The 20,099-nt window shown below is 38.6% G+C and overlaps 1 protein-coding gene, 1 long non-coding RNA gene and 1 other non-coding gene across 3 annotated transcripts in view; 1 reads left to right on the top strand and 2 right to left on the bottom strand.

Moving 5' to 3' along the window:
* The window catches only part of GTF2A1 (general transcription factor IIA subunit 1), a 44,499-nt gene extending 29,467 nt beyond the window's left edge, over window positions 1-15,032 (bottom strand). The window contains exons 1-4 of the mRNA XM_059182624.1: window positions 14,518-15,032; window positions 10,615-10,716; window positions 2,264-2,468; window positions 177-241 (exon numbers count right to left, since the gene is read on the bottom strand). Coding sequence (XP_059038607.1) covers window positions 177-241; window positions 2,264-2,468; window positions 10,615-10,716; window positions 14,518-14,547 — 402 coding nt within the window. The 5' untranslated portion in view covers window positions 14,548-15,032. The remainder of the gene's footprint in view (window positions 1-176; window positions 242-2,263; window positions 2,469-10,614; window positions 10,717-14,517) is intronic.
* On the bottom strand, window positions 1,064-1,207 carry LOC131837297 (small nucleolar RNA SNORA79). Its single transcript, XR_009355959.1, has one exon. It is a non-coding gene; the product is annotated as a small nucleolar RNA SNORA79 (small nucleolar RNA).
* The window catches only part of LOC131836803 (uncharacterized), a 26,328-nt gene continuing 19,648 nt past the window's right edge, over window positions 13,420-20,099 (top strand). Inside the window, exon 1 of the long non-coding RNA XR_009355798.1 lies at window positions 13,420-13,573. This is a non-coding gene — a long non-coding RNA (uncharacterized LOC131836803). The remainder of the gene's footprint in view (window positions 13,574-20,099) is intronic.

Below are 20,099 nucleotides of genomic sequence, written 5' to 3'. Positions count from 1 at the left end.
AAAACTAACCTTGAGATCTACTGCTAAATCTAGTAATTAGGAAACCAAATAAAACAGCTATTTTGTTCAAGTCTTGAATAAACTTCAAGTTGTTAATACACAACATACCTGGGCATAATCACAATTTTGAGTTAGAATAAGTAGAGCCAAACAAAGTCTTATGTTCTGAGTCTTACCATGTTTGATGCATTCATATGTTGTATCAGCTTAGAATCAGGAACTATAACTTGTGGTGCAGCAGCTATTAAAAAAAAAGTACAAGTACAAACAAGGAACCGTGACATGAGGCTGTTTCATAATCCAAAGAATACTATACAATGCTGAAAACTTATTTCCTGTTTCCTACATTCAAATGTATTCACCCATTTGATACCTCAGAATGTTATAAATTTCTATAGCAAGTAACAGCTGTGATATACCCATCTTATACTGAAAACATCAATTAAAAAGATTTGGGTAACAACACCTAAGAATACAAGGGAATTGGGGAACATGAAGTAGTGAGATACCTAATACCTACACGTATCCAGCTCTGTGCATTCTTAAACTGGAAATTTTCAAACACAACTTAATTGTCTTACTAACTCAATACTGTTTTATTGATATAAAGATACTACTGTTAGAATGAGTTAGTAGTCCATTAAGAATGAACTCAAAAAAACTATTAACTAGTTGTTTTTCTTTTTTTTTTTTTTTTTTAAAGATTTTATTTATTTGTCAGAGAGAGCGAGCGAGAGCGAGCACAGGCAGACAGAGAGGCAGGCAGAGTCAGACGGAGAAGCAGGCTCCCTGCGGAGCAAGGAGCCCGATATGGGACTCGATCCCAGGACGCTGGGATCATGACCTGAGCCGAAGGCAGCTGCTTAACCAACTGAGCCACCCAGGCGTCCCAACTAGTTGTTTTTCATCTATATAGCCCTCTTCTCCCATCTGGTAGTTGCCAGAATTTTAAGTTACATCCACCAACTTTTTCAAAAATATAAATCAGAAATAATGACAATGTTAAAAAAAAAAAAAAATAAGAAAGAAAGAATGGCAATGTTACATAAGAACAAAAGGAACTAAGTGTTTGATTCCGCAAATTTCAGAGAATAAACAGATAATCCCATTATCCTAATATTCTCTGAGTGAAGAAAATCAAATTTTAATTTATGATGACCTAAAATCCTAGTGCCAGCCCTAAAGGCAATAGGAGGAACAGTCATCAAAACGGATCAAAAGGATAAGATGATTTGATCCAGGAATAGAATAAAACCAAATATTAAAAGTCTTATTTGGTATAAACAATAAAACAATCCAAACAGACATTTCTACCATACATTAGTTACTAAATATCACTATCCATTAGAAGTCTTATATATTCTCAGATACTCTCAAATGGGGCAAATGGGTAACTAAACCATTATCTTAAAATAAAACTTTTCACTAACCTTCATTCTCCTCTCCAGTAACAAGATTTACAAAACTAAAATACGTTTGAGTTACAGCTCAGGTCATGATCTCAGGGTTAAGTTTTATAACTGAATACATTATGTGTCATGACCGAAAATACTTACTACATATTATAGGCCAAACTTCCTAACCTTCTCAGGGCCCAAATTTTCCTTAGCACTGAAATGTTGGAAGAGCTACTTCACAAAGCCTTTTATAAGGCTTCAATGAAACAAATCTATAAATTCACTGGCACATTACAAAGCACTATGGACACACTCTATAAATACCTGATTTTTCTTACCTTCAAACCAAGTAATATAAATTAAGATATGTATATACACTCTTCACTTAAAAGAAATCTAATTTCATCGTTTTACATTTAAAGTACTAGGGAATTGAAATCTCAGACTGCCACACTTAAAAACTCCCCCAGTGTTTAAGATATATTTATAAAAACCAATTCAAATGTCTCTGAAATAATAAATCAATTTCATAAAGAAAGTAGATAACGATTTTACCATATAAAATAATGAAATCCTCAGTAAATAAATCTTTGTCCATCTGATGTATTTTAGGAAATCTACCATTATGTAGCCTTCTCAAAAGAAAATATTAATACACTTACACTATCTTAGGCTCTCAATTGGTTAACTACTTGTTTATTATTACTACAATACAGAATCCATGTTTTATAAAAATAAATCTGTATGTAAATACACATACACAGACAACCCCTCAGTCAACAGAAAGAAAAAATCCACATTTCTCTTCTCTGAAAATGACAAATTTCATTTCCAAGTTGTAAGCTGAAAAACACATCCAGTCTCACCTTGCTGTGATGCAGGAATAAGGACCTGTTGGGTCTGCGCTTGCTGAGGTACTGTCTGCTGTGGCTGAGTTTGCTGATGGTGGTGGTGGTGGTGATGTTGCTGCTGCTGGGGTTGATGTTGCTGCTGAACTTGCAATAAAAGCTGCTGCTCTTCTGAATGAAATCCATCTACTGCCCTAGACTGCATTAGTTTATTCTCCCACAACTAAGGCAAAGAAAAGTAAAAAACATTCTAAGTCAATGCTAGTAAAGGTAACTCCAGCCACATGGACAAAACATATTTTACTAGTCTGTTTATAAAATTCTCCCATTTTCAATCTTTATTTTCTCCTCTCACCCTAGGACAGCTATTATAATGGGAAAAAAATCAGATATGGGCAAAAATAAGAAAGAAAATATTTATGACTATTTCATACTTTTCCCTAACACAGATCCTCTCTAACAGACTTAAGTGTTCAATCTGGAGAATCTCAACCCTTATAAGAAACTGCCCAAGAAAGAAATAAACCATTTTTTAAATATACAAAATGAAATTAATTTAGTTATTTTGGGGTGCACCTGTGTGGCTCAGTCAGTTAAGCATTTGACTCTGATTTAGGCGGTAAGCTCTGCACAGTTTGACCCACCTCCCAGCCCCCACTCTTGAGGACACATATAGTCTCAAAAAAGTAAATATAATATTTTTAAAAAGTAATTCAGTCATTTTGTACACACACCTAGCCCATACACACACTTTGTTTTCTCCCCTAGGATATCCTCTTGGAATACTGCCTAACACACCTGAGACTTCTAGGAGATCCTTCAAAAAGGTCTTTTTACCATACTCACAATGATTTTTACATCTTCCAATACTTCGAACTGTTCCAGAAATTCTGTATTTGTAGCTACATGCTAATAACAATTCCAGCATATCTCTAATGGCTTGCTAAAAAAGTAAACTAAAGGTCAATCTCCCAAAGCAACAATTCCCCTTAGTAAGCTCACTGTTTAGATCTGCCTGAAGACTACAGGGATACTAACAGTATCTCCCTCCACTGGTTGTTGTGAAGATTCAGTAACATATTTATGTAAAACGTTTATCAGAATCTAGCATAAACTCAGTGACCAATAAATGTTAGTTTTCATTATTACAGTGCTAGTGCTATTAATTGTGTAATAGAGCATTACACTAGAAATCAGAAACATGGTCCTCGTTCGGCCACTATTCGGTTTTGTGGACAAATTGCCTTTCTTGGTCATTTTCCTCACCTAAAAAGAGGACAAGCTGATTTACTTCTAAAATCACTTCCGGCTAAGAAATTGTAAGTGTATGAAAAATCTCAAATTAAAAACAGCTAGAATTCTACCTAGGGTAACAAAGAATTACTTTCGGAGAGCTCAAGTTGTATCTGGTTCATCTCTGTAGAGTAGGCATTTAGCACAACACACAAGACAAAATGGACACCTATTACTGTCACTATCCCTTCCAAAGCACTGTTCCAATCTGTCCTTACTAGTATGGCCCTGGTTCAAGTCCTTTCCTCCCACCAGTACTACCATAAAGTGTAATGACTTAGCCCACTGAGCTCCCCATATCAAGTCATAAATTCTACAAATAATTACTGAGATCTCCTATATACTAGGCACTATTAGAGGCACTGAAACAGTGAACAAGCCTGACAAAATCCTTCCCCTCACAGAGCCCACCAATCTAGTGAAAACTTGCTCTTCCAATCTATCCTCTATAAATCAGTGGTCCTCAAAATACTGTCATCAGCATCACCTGAGAACTTGTTAGGCATACTAATTCTCAGGCCCCACGCCAGACCTACTGACTCAGCAACTCTGGGGATGGAGCCAAAAATCTGTTTTAATAACCTGTCCAGGTCACTTTAATGCATGCTGTTAAAGTCTAAACCAATGCTTTTCAAAGTGCATATTGCAATCCATTAGTGGGTTGTTAAAAGTCAATTTCTTTTTTCTTTTTTGGTATAAGTAATTGAATTAAAAAGAAAATGTCAAACTGTGCCTCTATCAGGTCAGACTCTCTGCAACAGCAGTCCAAAAATCTGCATTTTAACTAGCACCCCAGAGAATCTTTCTCACTTTGAAGATTAAGCTCCTTAATACAGAATTATGTTACCTCTGTAACTGCTACTATGACTCGCATTCTACTTTCCTAACAGTGTCAACGTACTTTAAGTTCCCTGAATATAGCATACCTATCTCATGTCTAAATCTTACTAAACCATTCCCTCTGCCTAGCAGTCTTCCCTCATGATTCCCTAAACAATGGATATGTCAAAGTCACATAGCCTCGAAAGAAATCACTCACTGCCTCCAAATTCTAGAAATATTTTTTTAAAGATTTTATTTATTTATTTGACAGAGAGACATCACAAGTAGGCAGAGAGGCAGGCAGAGAGAGAGGAGGAAGCAGGCTTCCCACTGAGCAAAGAACATAGGGCTCGATCTCAGGACTCTGGGATCAAGACCAGAGCTGAAGGCAGAGGCTTTAACCCACTGGGCCACCCAGGCACCCCTCTATCATACTTTTCACACCAAGTCTACCTTCTCTACTGAAGTATGAACTCCTTCAAGGCAGAGACTGTCTTATTCAGGAGGCAACAGAATGACTAAGAGCTTATCAGACATTTAGATTTAATTTCAAAGAAGAGACGGGCAAACAAACTGTTGTTTCTAGCTAATGTACAGATGCTACTGACATCTTGGCCAAGACAATTTTTATTGTACAGGTAGTGCCACAGGAAGTATACCCCCCACCCCAAAAAAACCCCCAAAATCCATTCTGGGCTGTAGCCGACTAAATGCCAAAGGTGCCCACTAGACATTAAGACAAGCAAACATGGCCCCACACATTTCCAACTGCTGCAGGTGGGTAGGGAGCAGAGGAAAAAGGGGTGTTGGAGTAGGCCACTGAGAATTCACATTTACCAAGTACCAAATACTGTCCCAGGTAACATGAAAAATACAAATACAATACTGTATATTTAGCATTAAACTTTAATATCAAATAATATAAAGTTCAAACTAATTATTGTTTTTATCCAATTTTTTATGATTTTAATTGTACTTATCAAAATACTCTACTATTCAAATATCACCTATTTATTTTTTTTTAAAGATTTTATTTATTTATTTGACAGACAGAGATCACAAGTAGGCAGAGAGAGAGGGGAGGAAGCAGGCTGCCTGCACTTTCCAAGTAACTTTACACATAGACTCATTTTTACAAAATCCTGTAACACAGACATTGTTACTATCTCCTTTTTACAGAAAAACAACAACAACAACAACAACAACAACAAAAAACAGAAGAACAATAAGTTAGATAATTTATCCAAGACCACCAACCAACAGCAGGCAAAGTGGTATATAATCCAGGCAGTCTGATTCCAGTATTCCCAGTCACAGAACCTGGACCCTGAGAGTGAAAACTAAGTGTCCTTTAAATTCTACACCCTAGACCCCTTGCTTGCCACATCCTAATCCTAGCTCTGGTCCAAGTTTTAATCTCTACACTATATTGCTGCTATCACAGCAGGTCCAGTCACAACTCTGGTACCTTCCTTTTCCCTGGTAAGTATTATACATGTCATCTGAAGACAAAAGGCCTTCATTAAAGTCTGTACTATTTGCTAAATAATCTTATCAAAGCATATTCCTTCTGAATCTGTTTTTTGAACTATAAATTTGTGATTAAATCTATGGTTTCCTGGCAGTTTGCCAGGCTAGAAATTTGAAGGATTCTATTTCCACAAAACATCTAGTTCCTGAATAAATACAAGAAAACTGCATTTCTGGGCTCCCATGAAATGAGGTTGGGGTACGGAGATCCCCCCAAGGAAAATGAAGTAGAGAATAATAAATTATTGTTCAAGTTATGGCCCAAGTATTTATATACAACTTGAGTATATTTAGAAGAGTGGTTCTCAATCAGAGGTGGTTTTGCCCCCCAGGGACATTTGGCAATGCAGAGAGAAATTTTTAGTTGTCAGAAATGAGCAGTACTACGGGCATTTAGTAGGCAGAGGCCAGGAATGCTGTTAACATTCTACAATGATCAGAACAGCTCTCTGCAACAAAGAATTAACAAATGACAGTAATGTCAAGGCTGAGAAACCTGATCTAGAGACCAATAAACTGAGTTTCAGATTTGTCTCCAACTGAGGAAATTATTCTCACTTTATTTCATTGAGAAGAGAGGCCAAGTTTTATATGTACTTGCTATTTAGATATGGGTAGGTCTGACAGTGTGGAAATGAGGATGACTTTATCATTCACTTTAAACAGGATTTGTAGACTGTCATTCCCACCCATAATCACTCACTAACCCAAAACACAATTTACATTCAAATACAAATTAAAGAATATCAAGACTATGTTTTAGGTGTTTTTTCTATCTCCCATAGTTTATACATTCAAGTAGGTCCAAAGTGTTTCAAGAGATAACCTCTGTGACTTTTTTAATCACCTCTCTTCCAGCATTATCTAGTTAGACTTCAAATTACATGCACAGTCCTTATTCATCTTAATTCGTCATCTAATTCACCACTGTATCCTTCAGCAGTGGTGAAGTTTTTGATAAGAGTCTGTGACACAGCCAAAAAACGGGGAGGAAGGGGTTAGACAAAGTTCTCTGTGAATAATAAAATAATAAAACATAAAAGCAATGTTAGTTTTTATTAGCAAGATGTCTAAACCTGTAGAATATAATACAGTATCTAGCAGCCACACATAGTGATTTATTTATTTTTACTTTTTAATACATGGTGATTTAAATTGCAATTAATTATAATTAAAAATTTAGTTCTTCAGTTCCATTAATTACATTTCAAGTGCTTAATAGCCACATGTCACTAGTGGCTACCATACTGGAGAGTACAGATACGGACTATTTATCACCACAGATAGGGCATATTCTGGAAATTCTGAGATCTTGAAGAAATTCAGTAAAGAGAATTAAAATAACATAAATTCCATTTAGTGTAACAGTGTATTTTCAAACACAGTTACAACCCACAATAGAAGAGTATGCCCCATCTGAAAAACAGCAAAAATATTAAAATACTTTGTTCTGTTAGGTTCTGGAACCATGTTTGTTATTAACTAACTTAATTAAATATTTACTGAATACCAACCACATATGCAAGGCACTGTGCTAGAGACTAGGGATTCAAAGTCGAATAATTCACAATTTTTGTCATTATACATCAAACAATGTATAACACATACATAATATTCATATATTATATACATTATTTATCTATTACACTAATATATTTGAAAAATCAAGTGTAATAAAAATAGAGTGAGATCTATTTAATCTCAAAGACAGCTCATTCTCTTTGGATAATGCTTTGATGCTAGTGGGACCAGTAGAAAAAATAAACTCCCCACACTTTGTGAAAAGCAAGAATAGATAACCAACAACCTGGATTGACTACCAATTTGATTTAGAGTGGATTAAAGAATTTGGGGCTGATTTTCTACATTTAAAAATGTTATATCAGGGCACCTAAAGCCTCTGCCTTCAGCTCAGGTCATGGTCTCATTGTCCAGGGATCAAGCCCTGCATCGGGCTCTTTGCCCAGTGGGGAGCCTGCTTCCCCCTCTTTCTCTACCTGCCTCTCCGCCTACTTGTGATCTCTGTCAAATAAATAAATAAAAATCTTTAAAAATGTTGTATCTTGGGGTGCCTGGGTGGCTCAGTGGGTTAAAGCCTCTGCCTTCAGCTCAGGTCATGATCTCAGGGTCCTGGGATGGAGCCCCACATCAGGCTCTCTGCTCAGCAGGGAGCCCGTTTCCTCCTCTCTCTCTGCCTGCCTCTGCCTACTTGTGATCTCTGTCAAATTAAAAAAAAATATATATATATACTGTATCTTCTAAATAAGGTCAAAGTACCTCAAGGAAAACCATTATATGAGTGTAAGATAAACTGCAAAGTAGCTCCACATAACACAAAGGGATCTTACTCTCTCATTCATATCCTGAGACACTTTATGCTACTTAAGCAGTATATATTGCGATTCTTCCATCTTATGCCTCAAGAGTTGGCATTCTTTTGCTTGTATTTTAGGATGCCTACTCTTCACTTTTAATCACACCATCACATTTCATGAACCATCACATTTGTCTCAAGGTAAATACAAATTTCCTCATCTCACTTAAATCTACGTGTTTCCTTCCTTGCACAGGCAGATTCTTGTTAAAAACTCCACAGAAGCTACCCCCAGATGCCTAAACACTCTAATATTTCATGATCGTAATAAAGCTGAGGTTTACTTTATTTAAGGTAAGTTCCTAAGCTGTAGCCTCCACACTGCCACTGAATAGATAAATAATAAAGTTCTTAACACTGACTATGATTACTGATTTGTACGTAGTCCTCAAGAATATCAATACCCAATTTTTAAGCCAGCAGTTCTAAAACTTTTTAGTCTCAGGATCCTTCACTGCTATCAAAAATTACTAAAGACCTCAAAGAGCTTTTATGAAATTGTAACTAAGTTGGGTATTTTGTTTACAAATTCATTTAAAAACAGCAATGTATCCATCGCATGTTAACATAAATAACACATTTTTAACAAAAATAACCAAATCAAATTTACTGACAAATAGTTTAAAGGAAAAATAGCTGGGTTCTCCTATCTGCTTCTACAACCATCTTATTGTTTTGGTTGAATATATCAAGAAAATCTGTCTTCCCACACAGTTGGAATGGTGATGTTTCTTAAAAGGTAGCTACAATGTAAAATCTGAAACCACACACCAATGAACTTTTTGTACTCTTAGATTAAAATCCATTAATTTATCTTTCACTTTGAACAAGGGATTTTGCAACATCATGCATTGGTCATTTGGAAAATATAAATTCAGTGAATTATGTGATATTTCAAATATTAACACATTTCATTAAAGGTATTAAATATTCTGATTTCTTAACATTAACAATGATCTCATCTTGATTCTTCAGTACACATCTTTTTTTTTTTTTTTTTTTGAGATTTTATTTATTTGACAGAGAGAAATCCCAAGTAGGCAGAGAGGCAGGCAGAGAGAGAGGGAGAAACAGGCTTTCCGCTGAGCAGAGAGCAGGATGCAAAGTTTGATCCCAGGACCCTGAGACCATGACCTGAGTGAGCAGAAGGCAGAGGCTTAACCCACTGAGCCACTCGGGCACCCCAGTACACATCTTTTTAAATATTCACTGCATCAAAAAGGGAAGCATACATCAAGCACTGTGCATATGAAGAGTTACCTCAAAGAAAAGTACTTGTGCAGTTGAGTAGCAAGTTTAATTGGCCACTTTTCATGGAACACAACTTTTACCGAAAACATGACAAACTCTGATTATTCAGATGGACATTTGGCCAACCTCACCTCCTGAAAGAATCTGTGGGGAAACCTTAGGATTTCACAGACCTTATTTTGAAAACTACTGTTCTGAGCAATAAAGCAAAATATTCAATGATTTCATGAGTTATTACAACAACAAGGAAACACAAATGTTAAATAAAAATATCTAATTACCATTGCGTAAGTCCAAAGAAATTCAAGAGATAGAAAACCAACACCCAGTGTAAAATATATCATAAACCTAGTATTTGGCCTACATTTAAAAAAAAACACTTAAGAACACAAAACTATTTTATCAAAGCACTTACTTAATCTCCACAACATAAATACTTGTGATTTTATTTATTTACTTGACAGAGAGATCACAAGTAGGCAGAGACAAGCAGAGAAAGAGAGGGAAGGAGACTCCCTACCGAGCAGAGAGCCCGAAGTAGGGCTTGATCCCAGGACCCTGAGATCATGACCTGAGCTGCAGGCAGAGGCTTAATGATGAGCCACCCAGGCACCCCCCCATAAATACTTTTTAAAATATAGGTACATTAAAGATCATTAAAAAAGTAAAAACAAACAAACAAACAAACAAAACAAAAATCAAAAACTGTACATATGTTAAATAATTAGACCATAAATACGCAATGTTGATGGTCCATTAATAATAGTGAATGCTATTACCAGGCACTATGCTTAATAAGCACTTTATATGGTTATTGTATTTAATCCTCAAAACAAACCTATAAGGCAAGTCTGACCAATTCTTTTATCACACATAATGGAACTGAAATACAAACAGTGTGCCTAGGAGCAGAGGAAGGATGGATGGTAGAGCGATCTAAAACTAGCATCCTTCACCCATCCACACACTGCCTCCTGCAGCAAAGTTGAATGTTCACCCCATGGAAAAATTATGGATCAGTCCCTAGCTGAAGAGAGGATTTTAAGGGGGGAAAAAAAAAGGCATGACTATTAAAAATAACAAAAAGAGGCAAACTCACGGTTTTTAGTTCCATCAGAACTTGTTCATCAACTCCATCATCCAAAAAGATGTCTCTTACATCATTAATAACATCTTCAATCACAGATCTGTACAATTTAGGCTTCAAAGGAAAAATAAAAAACTTGAAAAAATCATTTTTCACATATTACAAACAGTTATTTTTCCAACTAAACACAATTTATTTTAGAAGCTATCACTTAAGATACGGTCATCCTAACAAACACGATTTGCTTCAATTAAAATGGATTATTTTACGACTGCATATTTTAAAAGAAGTCTCAAAGACTAATACAATTCAAATACAGAAGTCCTTATGTATACAAGGTCCACACAATTTCCAGTTATAACTTCCCATGTGGTTATAATTAAAACATCTAATATGACCCAATAAATAGCCTTATGGGTTGCTTATGTCTGGTTCCTATTATTCTTCCCTTTGTTTGACCCCTGTTAGATCTCACAACCTCCTCACTAAGACTTAAACTGGAGAACCTTATGTCCTGCAGTCATTTGCCTGATAGTATCTACAACCTAATTTAAAAATCACGTAATTTCTATTTTCTGTTAACCAGTCTGTGCCTTTAAGCTATACCATGAAATTGTTCATATACCCACAATAACAGGTCTCAAAGGCCCAGATGAACAAGGCACACTGACCTCTTTCCCAGGATTTCTTTCCTTTAACAACTGCCCAGATGATGCTATGAAACAGAATCATGGACAGCCTCAACGTTTACTTTTCTAATTATTATTATTACTACTATTGTTGGTATTACTTAGGAAGGGTTGGAGGAGAAGATTGTTCTAAAGGTTGCCAGAAGAATAAAAGGAGAAAAAATGTGAAAGCACTTTCAAAAGTATAAAGTATTTTTTAAAAATCAAAATGTAACGGACAATAATCTGCTCAACCCACATCCTATTTTTAACATGTTAGGCAAGAAGCTTGCATGTCAGTATGATAGAACTAGTGCTATCTTGTTATAAATCCTAACCATTATCTCACACAATTAAGGTTATCATCCTTTTTCTTTTAATGTTTGTTATTATTTGTGTTTTATAACCTGCTTAAAGTAAGAATTACTGGTTCCCCAATAAAACCAAGGGTTTGCTCTCATAACCAAACCTCAAACAGAAATGCTTCACTAGCATCTCTTTCAGAAACATTGTTATCACAGGAGAACCATCTTAAGAAAATGCATTTCTTGCACTGCCAAAACTACAAATAACGAGTTCCTCTGCATAACTTACCTCAACCATTAAAATCTATTCCTTTTCATCACAACCAGAAAAACAATTCATATACTTGGGTTCTGACCTTTGCTATTCCACACACTAACCTACTTTACCAAATTAACCTCTGTAAACTATTAAGTTATTCATGTGCAAATGTGGAACTCTATAGGATCTCAATTTTAACATTCTGATTGTATATATAAGGAAATTGTCACTGACTATAGGTATCACTTTATCTATGCAGATTTAACCACTGAATTACAAAAATAACATTTAAAAAGTGGCTTTTTTAAGCCAATAATGATCCTTAAACCACTATTAAGGTGACCGTATAATTTTAAATTTGTTACTATGAATCTGGACAACTGGTGTTTTATGAAGTCAATCACTCCTAAAAATCTGCAGCTTGGAGATCCAGAGATTTACAGGTACAAAACTTGCTTTCCTCTGGCACTCCCTACTTAATGAATTTATCTTGTTTTAGGATTTTGCTTATGCACCTTAGTTAAGTCACAACTTGACCATTTAGCGGATTCATAAAAGCACTATAAAGGGAAATGTGTATTCTTCATGACATACACACACAAAGAACAATTTAGCAGAATTTTTCCGAAGTTGATAAGCCCCCATAATACTGATGAATGGGGGGATGTAGGGACTATCTGAAATAAGCAATTTCCAAGTTATTATTTAAAATACTAAACCTTACTTGAGCCAAAGTTTTTGCCTTTTACAAAATACAAAGTATTTTAGGTTTGTCCTGGTTTTCAAAACACAGACATTCCAAACTGGTAAATTAAAGAAACATGACTGTCACTATCTAATGACTATTTAGAAGGTTCCTTTCAAAAGTGTTAGTTCCCTGAGGGAACACTGGAAAATAAATCAGATTAACATCCATCTAGAATATTAATATCCAATGAAATAAACTGCCAACTTACAATTTTAATTTTTTTAAGATCCAGTTTGCACTACGCCTCCTCACTCTCATTACTCACAATTCGTCTGTACATAAGTGTACTATAGAGATAAGGTCCTATGCTGAGGCTTTAAACACTTGAATATTTCTTCAAAAAGCTTTGTGTCTCCAACATTTATTACAGAAAAAAGACGTATTAGAAGCTTTACTTCTAACATATTTTCTGAATACTTGAAGAACAGAACACTACCAAAAGTCAAGTACCCTGCAGCTCACAGTTAATGTAGGAAGCATTTTTTTTTTAATTCCCGACAATAACGCATTTTCCAATACAAAAACGATTAGACATCTGAGCTACAGTTCTGTTTAAAAGCAAAAATAAAAAGAAGGGCCAGCAATTTTATTTTCCCCTAACAAAAACAAGAAACCCTAACTGCTGCTTCACAACCACCACCACCAACTTGGGACGCTGAAAGCGGCCCTGTCGGGTGCGAAAATTACAGGGCAAGCAGAGGACCTAGAAATAAACTGAGCTCTGCACACTCCTGCCTCTCGCCTCGGGAGCACGCACCTCCCAGCCCCGCTCTCAGCAGCTCTCACTATTTAAAGCCGGATCTAGTGTTTAAATGGAGAGGCGGTGACGTAGGCCTGAAAAGCACCTTCCCATCCTGGCAGAGTCTATATTAGAGAGCGGCAATGGCTCTATATAAACAGGGCAGCCAAAGGGAGGAGGACCACAAGGCTCAGGGACTGAAAAGCAGGGTAAGCGGCCGCAGCCATGATGGATCGACCCGAGTCGCCAACGGTACGGAGTCGGGCGGCCGCGGGCTTATCCGCGGCGTTTGGGACCGGGCAAAAACGTGTTTTATTGTCAGAACAAAAATAAGAGTGGGGTGGACTAGTGATCACATTGCGTTGGTGACTGACAAGGTTATTTATGTGACTGCTTTTTGCAAACCTACGTGATCGCAAGTAACCAAAAAGGGACTAATGGGGAGAAGTAGGCAAATTTCAAGGCGAAAGCAGGGGCACTTTGACCACTGTAAGCTTTTTTTTTTTGTTGCTTTGGTGCTTTTGCTAGTGGAAGATACGATGGGGGTTTTGCTTCCCCTTCGCCATTTTACCGATTCGGAAGGAACCGAGATAAGTGCTTTTCAACCTTAGTCCTTTTTTTTTTTTTTTTTAAGAAATATAAAATGGCCCCAGTGAAGGCTCCCTAAGCACAACCGCCAGAAACACCCCAAGTGACCCCCAAAGTAGCCGTTCACCTTCCACTGCACTGAAGTGGACCACAGCGGGTCTTGGGGACTTGCCTAATTCCCCAGGCGCGGTTTTTGTTTTGAGGCTGCTCGGGGTGCCCTTCTCGAGCCGGCGCGACCCGGCCCGCTTCAGGGTGGGGGAAGCGGCGGCTTCCCGCCCACCCTCCCACCCGGCGGCCGGGGTCTGGGACCCGGGCCGCGCGCTCGCCCCGGCCCAACGGCCTCTGCGGCCCGGACCGCCCCGCGGCGGCCCCAGGCCCAGCCGGCGCCCCCGCCCTCCCGCCGCCGCCGTCGCCGCGAGCCCGAGGCGCCCCCCCGCGCCCGCCGCCCCGGCCCGCTCCGCCCGAGGCGGGAAGCGGCGGCGGCGGCGGCCGCGCGGGCGGCTGAGGAGAGTAGAGGCCGGGAGTCGCCGCCGTCCCCGCCCCCGCCCGTTCCGGCCGTTGCTGCCGCCTGGACGAAGCCCCCGCCGGCCACCAAACCACGTCCTTACCACGGTGTTTGTATTTGCCGAGTTCGCCATTTCCACACACAACACAAACAAGAGGGGGGCAAGCCCGAGAAAACAAGATAAAAACAAAACCAAAAAAGAAAAAAGAAAACCAAAACACCCGGAGGGTGGCCCAAGCCACCGCAAGATTGGGGGTAAAAATTTCAAACAAAATCGAATCCTGAAAGAGTAGAGGGGAGCGGTGAGAGGAGGAGGAGGAGGGGGGCAGTCCTCCCAGAGCTAAAAACCTCGAGAATCGCCCTTAAAAAAAAAAGCCACGACCCTTTTGGGGTCCAGGGGGCGTTGCCCGCTCCCCACCCCGCGCCAAGGAGGGAAACCACCACCGGTCGCCGCTCCCCGCGCCGCCGCTGCCGCCACCGGCTGCAGCTCCAGCCGTCCGGTCCGCCCGCTTCTCCCCTTTATATAGTGAGCCAACGAGCTGCGCGAGCCGCCGCCGCCGCCGCTGCCGCCGAGAGACAGGGCGGAGGGGGAGGGAGGGGCGGAAAGGGCGGGGGCAGAGGTGGGCGGGGTTGAGCGCGAGACACCGCGAGAGCCGCCTGCGCAGGCGCGCCGGGGCGGAGGCCGCCGTGGGCCGCGTCGTCACGCGCCGTGGAGGGTGCTGGGCGGGCGGAGCCAGGGAACTGGAGTAGTTCTGTCCGCTTGCCGACTCCCCAAGTCTCGCGTGATCACGTGGTTGCCAGCCAGGCGGAAGTGTTCCACAGCTCTTTTAGGGTGAGGGACTTGCAAAGCACTGCTGGAGAAAACGTGAGTTCTGGTGACCCTGGAGTCCAGAGTTACCTGGGACCGACTCTTGTCAGGTGTTTCTGCATCTCCCTGAGCTGGAGAAGCTAGGAAATATGGAAGGGGTGGTGGCTCCTGCCTCGCTAGCAATGGCTGCAGAGGACCTGTCACGTGTTCCCGCTTCCGGCCCCGGGAGTGCTCGGACTCCGGGCAGAGTTTTAAATGCGGAGTCATCTCAGGGCTTGAGTTAGTGATTCCAAGCTCTGAGGCTTCCGTTCGTCTCCTGAAGGGTGGGCCTTTCCCCAGCAAAATTGTGTGCGTCTTCCTGAAGGGGAAGAAATCTGATTTGGGCCCACTGTTAACACATTTCAGGATTAGTAACCCCCTGAACTGGCTGAGTTGTCTCCCCAGTACAGCTAAAAGTCTTTGGGCTCAAGTTTCCCAAGTTTCGGCCATCTACTAGCCTACTAGTACTTTAAGTGACTTACAACGGTGGTGGGAATACCAAACAAAACGAAACGAAGCAAAATACGAGCTACCGGATTATGACAGCACGTAACGTTCTCCCCCACCACCACCTCTTTTTAATACTGCCAAAATTCTGTAACCATATGTCCTGCGTGTATTGACTAACATCTGAAATACTTCCCCTTGACCCACCAACTCTCGTGGCCTCTCGCTGCGAGAGAGCGGGCAAAAAAAGTCCATGTCTTGAAGTATAAATCAAAAGGCGTTTGACCTGCTCTACTCGGGCAAATCCCGCCTTTATGGCAACATTTCACGCGGAACAGAGAATGCTCTGTTTAGAAGGTAGAACTCACAGTACCTAATTCTCTTGTCCCTAGGAATTTTGAGAAACATGGAATGTAGTCTGGAAAAGTGAGGGAGTTTATCCTCATAAAGCAAAACGAAATGAAGTTGGATGCAGCTGAGAGCATTTTTGAAAAATATCAAAGACAACGTACCAGAGAGAGGAAAAAGATGCAACCTGCCAGGACCTGAAGGAAGAAATTAGAGAAAGCAGAGGCCGTTAAGACTCAAAAAATGGGAAGTTGTGGGTATGCTTGCGATGGGCATAGAGAATATCAATTTTGAGATTTCTTTTAACACCACCTGTCTTAAATGAGTTGCATTTCAGTTCCCTGCACAGCTTCCTGAGTGAAGGCACTTAAAAAGCCGTCCTAGAAAATCTTAGTGTTCTTGATACATAAAAATTGGATTCTATCACCTTTTGTAATTCTTTTAATATTCAGGTGACCATTAGCCGGAAAAGTTGTACTAAACAGTACCACTACTGGTAAATTTCATCACTAATTAGGACTTCTTTTTACCTCTTTATGTATGCATACTACCAACTATTTGCACTTGGAATCACTCACCTTCCACGTCATTTTCTTCTCTCACCACTTGATAGTCTTAACTAAATGATAAAATGTTTTGCCATCAGTTAAGATAAAGACCACTGCATACAAAACATGGGTTTGAATGTATGAGATTTATTCTCCACAGACTTATTCCAATGGGATTAGTCACCATTTTGCTCTGATTGAACCTGGTAACAAAATACAGTTACTGGATTAAAAAGACAGAAAACCCCGTCCTGGACTCCTTAAGATCTTCCTACTTCTTAGAGGTTCTGAGATGGGCTCTGTTTGTACATACTTTAAATTGCAACAGTGCTGAAGCACTTAACTAATATTAAACCAGATCTCTTCCCTTCTCTTTTCATTGTGCCTGGATTCCATTCCAATTTAGTTTTCCGTTCCTCATTTAGTTGTAATATGTTGTAATATGCCTTCAATCACTACATATGTGGGCCAGCCACCTTAGTTACAGAAAGAGACATTACCTGATCTTGCACCAAAATAGTGGGTCTGGATAATTTGGAGACTACAGCTGTTTAATTCACAAAACTGGAAATCTGTGAATAGAAAGCTCCTCCCATGTAAGACTAGATTTAGCATTATATGTAAATTGTTTTTATCTGAACTTTTTCTTGGGGAAGGGTAGCTTGAATAACTTTTCTAATTTTAGCTGTTCCTTGTACCATGTATGAATCATGAATCATTTTACTGCATATTCAGTTTACAAACTCATACTTTGTAACAGCCATATACTTAAACAGATAGATACTTATAGTGCTCTCTTTCTTTGTAATGCATCTTTTATTTATTTTTTTTTTACTTCAAAGTGATTTGTACTGTACGATAGCAAGTTACTTCTTCCTTTTAATGTTAATATTCTGCCTAAACACTGAATAATTGCTAAACAAAAGAAGCAATGGAAAAATTTAGTGCTTAAATTTTAATATACCATAAACAAAATGACACCAAACCTTATATGTCCAAACAGTAAAATGTTCTGCTCTGCAAATGACTATTTTAGCAACAATGCCAAGAGAGAAAAAAAAAATCTAAAAAGACTGCTCATGGAAATTAGCTTGAACTAAAATCTCATTATGTAACTTACCTTCAGTTTCCATGTTCTTAAATAATAGATAGATAGATAGATAGATGGATCAATAAAGGGGTAATTATCTGGTGTCTTTAGGAAGCATGCAGCCCTAGTAGTATTGGGCACTTTGGGAGAACACTGAAGTGAAGAGGGAAGATCTTGTAATTCAAGTCTACCAATCCTAGTGAAAGTCCCTATTGTATAGTCCATAGTTATAGCATTCATTCAATATATTAAAAGCACTGATGTATTTCAGAACTAACAAAAAGAAATATATTCAGAATTCATATATTTTTAGGTCTTTATAAAAGCAAAACAAAAAACACCTGTTGATTTCCATATGCACTGATGTATAATGCAGTGTATAAAAAGAAATAACTAGCCACACCAATGACTTTATACATATGAGGAGATTTTTTAAATTATTTTTTTTCACTATTCTCTTCCTTTTCGCTTACAGTTTAAAATTGCTGCTTCATGTCTTAAAACAGCAACTTACTTGCAATTATTTTTTGTATATGGAAATATAAGGCAGTTAGTGGTGGCTTAGCAAAAATAACTTAGTGCAGAGTCTGTGCAATCATGTTTGACAGTGCCATTACTTTACTGTGAGACGTTCTGCAGTAACTAAACTTCTCTGTGCTTGATAAGATGAAATAGTAACCACCACCTATGGATTGTTGGTAAGATCAAAGGTACTAGAAAGTGCTTTGGTAAGTATTGGATGGACGTTTTTATTATTAACGGTAAGTTACGTCAACAACATCAAAAGGGGATGTTCTTTTTAACACACTTTATAGAACAGTCCTATGGTTGATGATTAATTTATCCAGAGAAGTTTGGCTAAATCTTGATAACTTAAGTGGTGAGTTAAGTTTTGTATGTAAATGTAATATATGCTGTTGTAAGATAAGATTCCATAAGCCAAGGGACACCTGGGTGTCTCAGTCAATTAAGTCTCTGACTCTTGATCTCTGACTCTGGTCATGATCTCAGGGTACCTAGATCAAGCCCCATGCTGAGCAACACGTTCAGCAGGGAGTCTGCTTCTCCTTTTCCCTCTACCCCCTAGCCCAACCCCTGCTCACGCGTGCTCTCTCTCACTCTCAAATAAATCTGGGGGGGGAAAAAAAAAAGCTAAAGGCTTAAGGAATTCATGATCATTGGATACAATTTAGATATAAGGATATATCCCACTGGATATAAGGAATTCCAGTATCATTGGAATTCATCAGGTTGCTTGGTTACATGTGTACAATTATACCTAGCAAAATTACTTTTGAATTTGTTTATTGACCCAGCAATGCCAATTCTAGGACTCTATCCCACAGATATAGTAGCAAAAATATGAAAAGGTATATGCCCAGACCTATTCAGTATAGGGCTGCTTGTAACACCAAAAGAAAGGAAACACCCTGATATGTCCATATAAGAAGATTGGTTGAATAAACTATGGTACTTGCACACAGTGAAATACTATACAGCTGTAAGAAGGAATGAGGAATATCTCTATATACCACTATGGACAGAATACAATGTTAAGTGAGAAAAGCAAATAGAGATAAGTGTTCCTTGTATGCTACCATTTAAGAAAAGAAAGACTATAAAAATATGTGTACATACACTTGCTTAAATTAAAAAAAAAAAAGGAAAGATAAACCAAAAATTTTTAAAGGAAAGTTACCTATAAGGACAAGTAGAAAATATTATGATGAGAGCAGGTATAGAAACTAGGCTTATTTAAATATGTTCTTTATATTTTACTCTGGAAACCTATTCACTTAATTACAAAATGAAAATAAAACTTATTTATAAGATAAGATTAATTATAATTGGTCTCAAAACTAAAATAAAATGAAGGAAATAAACCTAATAATATATTTCATAACACACAGAGAGGAACCTTTCCAAGTGACCTTAAAACACAGTAATTTGGAGCACCTGGGTGGCTCAGCACATTAAGCATCCTGCCTTCAGCTCAGGTCATGATCCCAGGGTCCTGGGATCGGGTGCCATGGGTCCTATGAGTCCCACCAGTTCCACATCAGGCTCCTGCTAGCCTACTCTTCCCTTTCCCTCTCCCCCTCCCCACCACTGTGCTCTCTGTCTCAAATAAATAAAATATTGTTTAAAAACAGTAATTTGATTATACATCTGTAAGGACATATTTTCTAAAAACAAGAAGAAATATGAAAGTTTTTTTTTCCACTCCTCTTTGTATTGATGTGATAATGTTTGTACATGTATTCTGGCTTTTTAAATGTGAAATGTGAGATAAATAAAATGAGTAATGTTCTAATGATATCATCTTAAATCATTCTTGAAAACCAGGATTCCCAGCATTGGAGAAAGGAAATGCAGATGTAAGGTACAAGTGGATAAGTAAAAAT

This window comes from Mustela lutreola, chromosome 7 (assembly GCF_030435805.1).
Source record: "Mustela lutreola isolate mMusLut2 chromosome 7, mMusLut2.pri, whole genome shotgun sequence".
Classification (NCBI taxonomy): domain Eukaryota; kingdom Metazoa; phylum Chordata; class Mammalia; order Carnivora; family Mustelidae; genus Mustela; species Mustela lutreola.
Note: the sequence above shows the minus strand (reverse complement) of the source record. Positions and strands in the feature narration are given on the sequence as shown.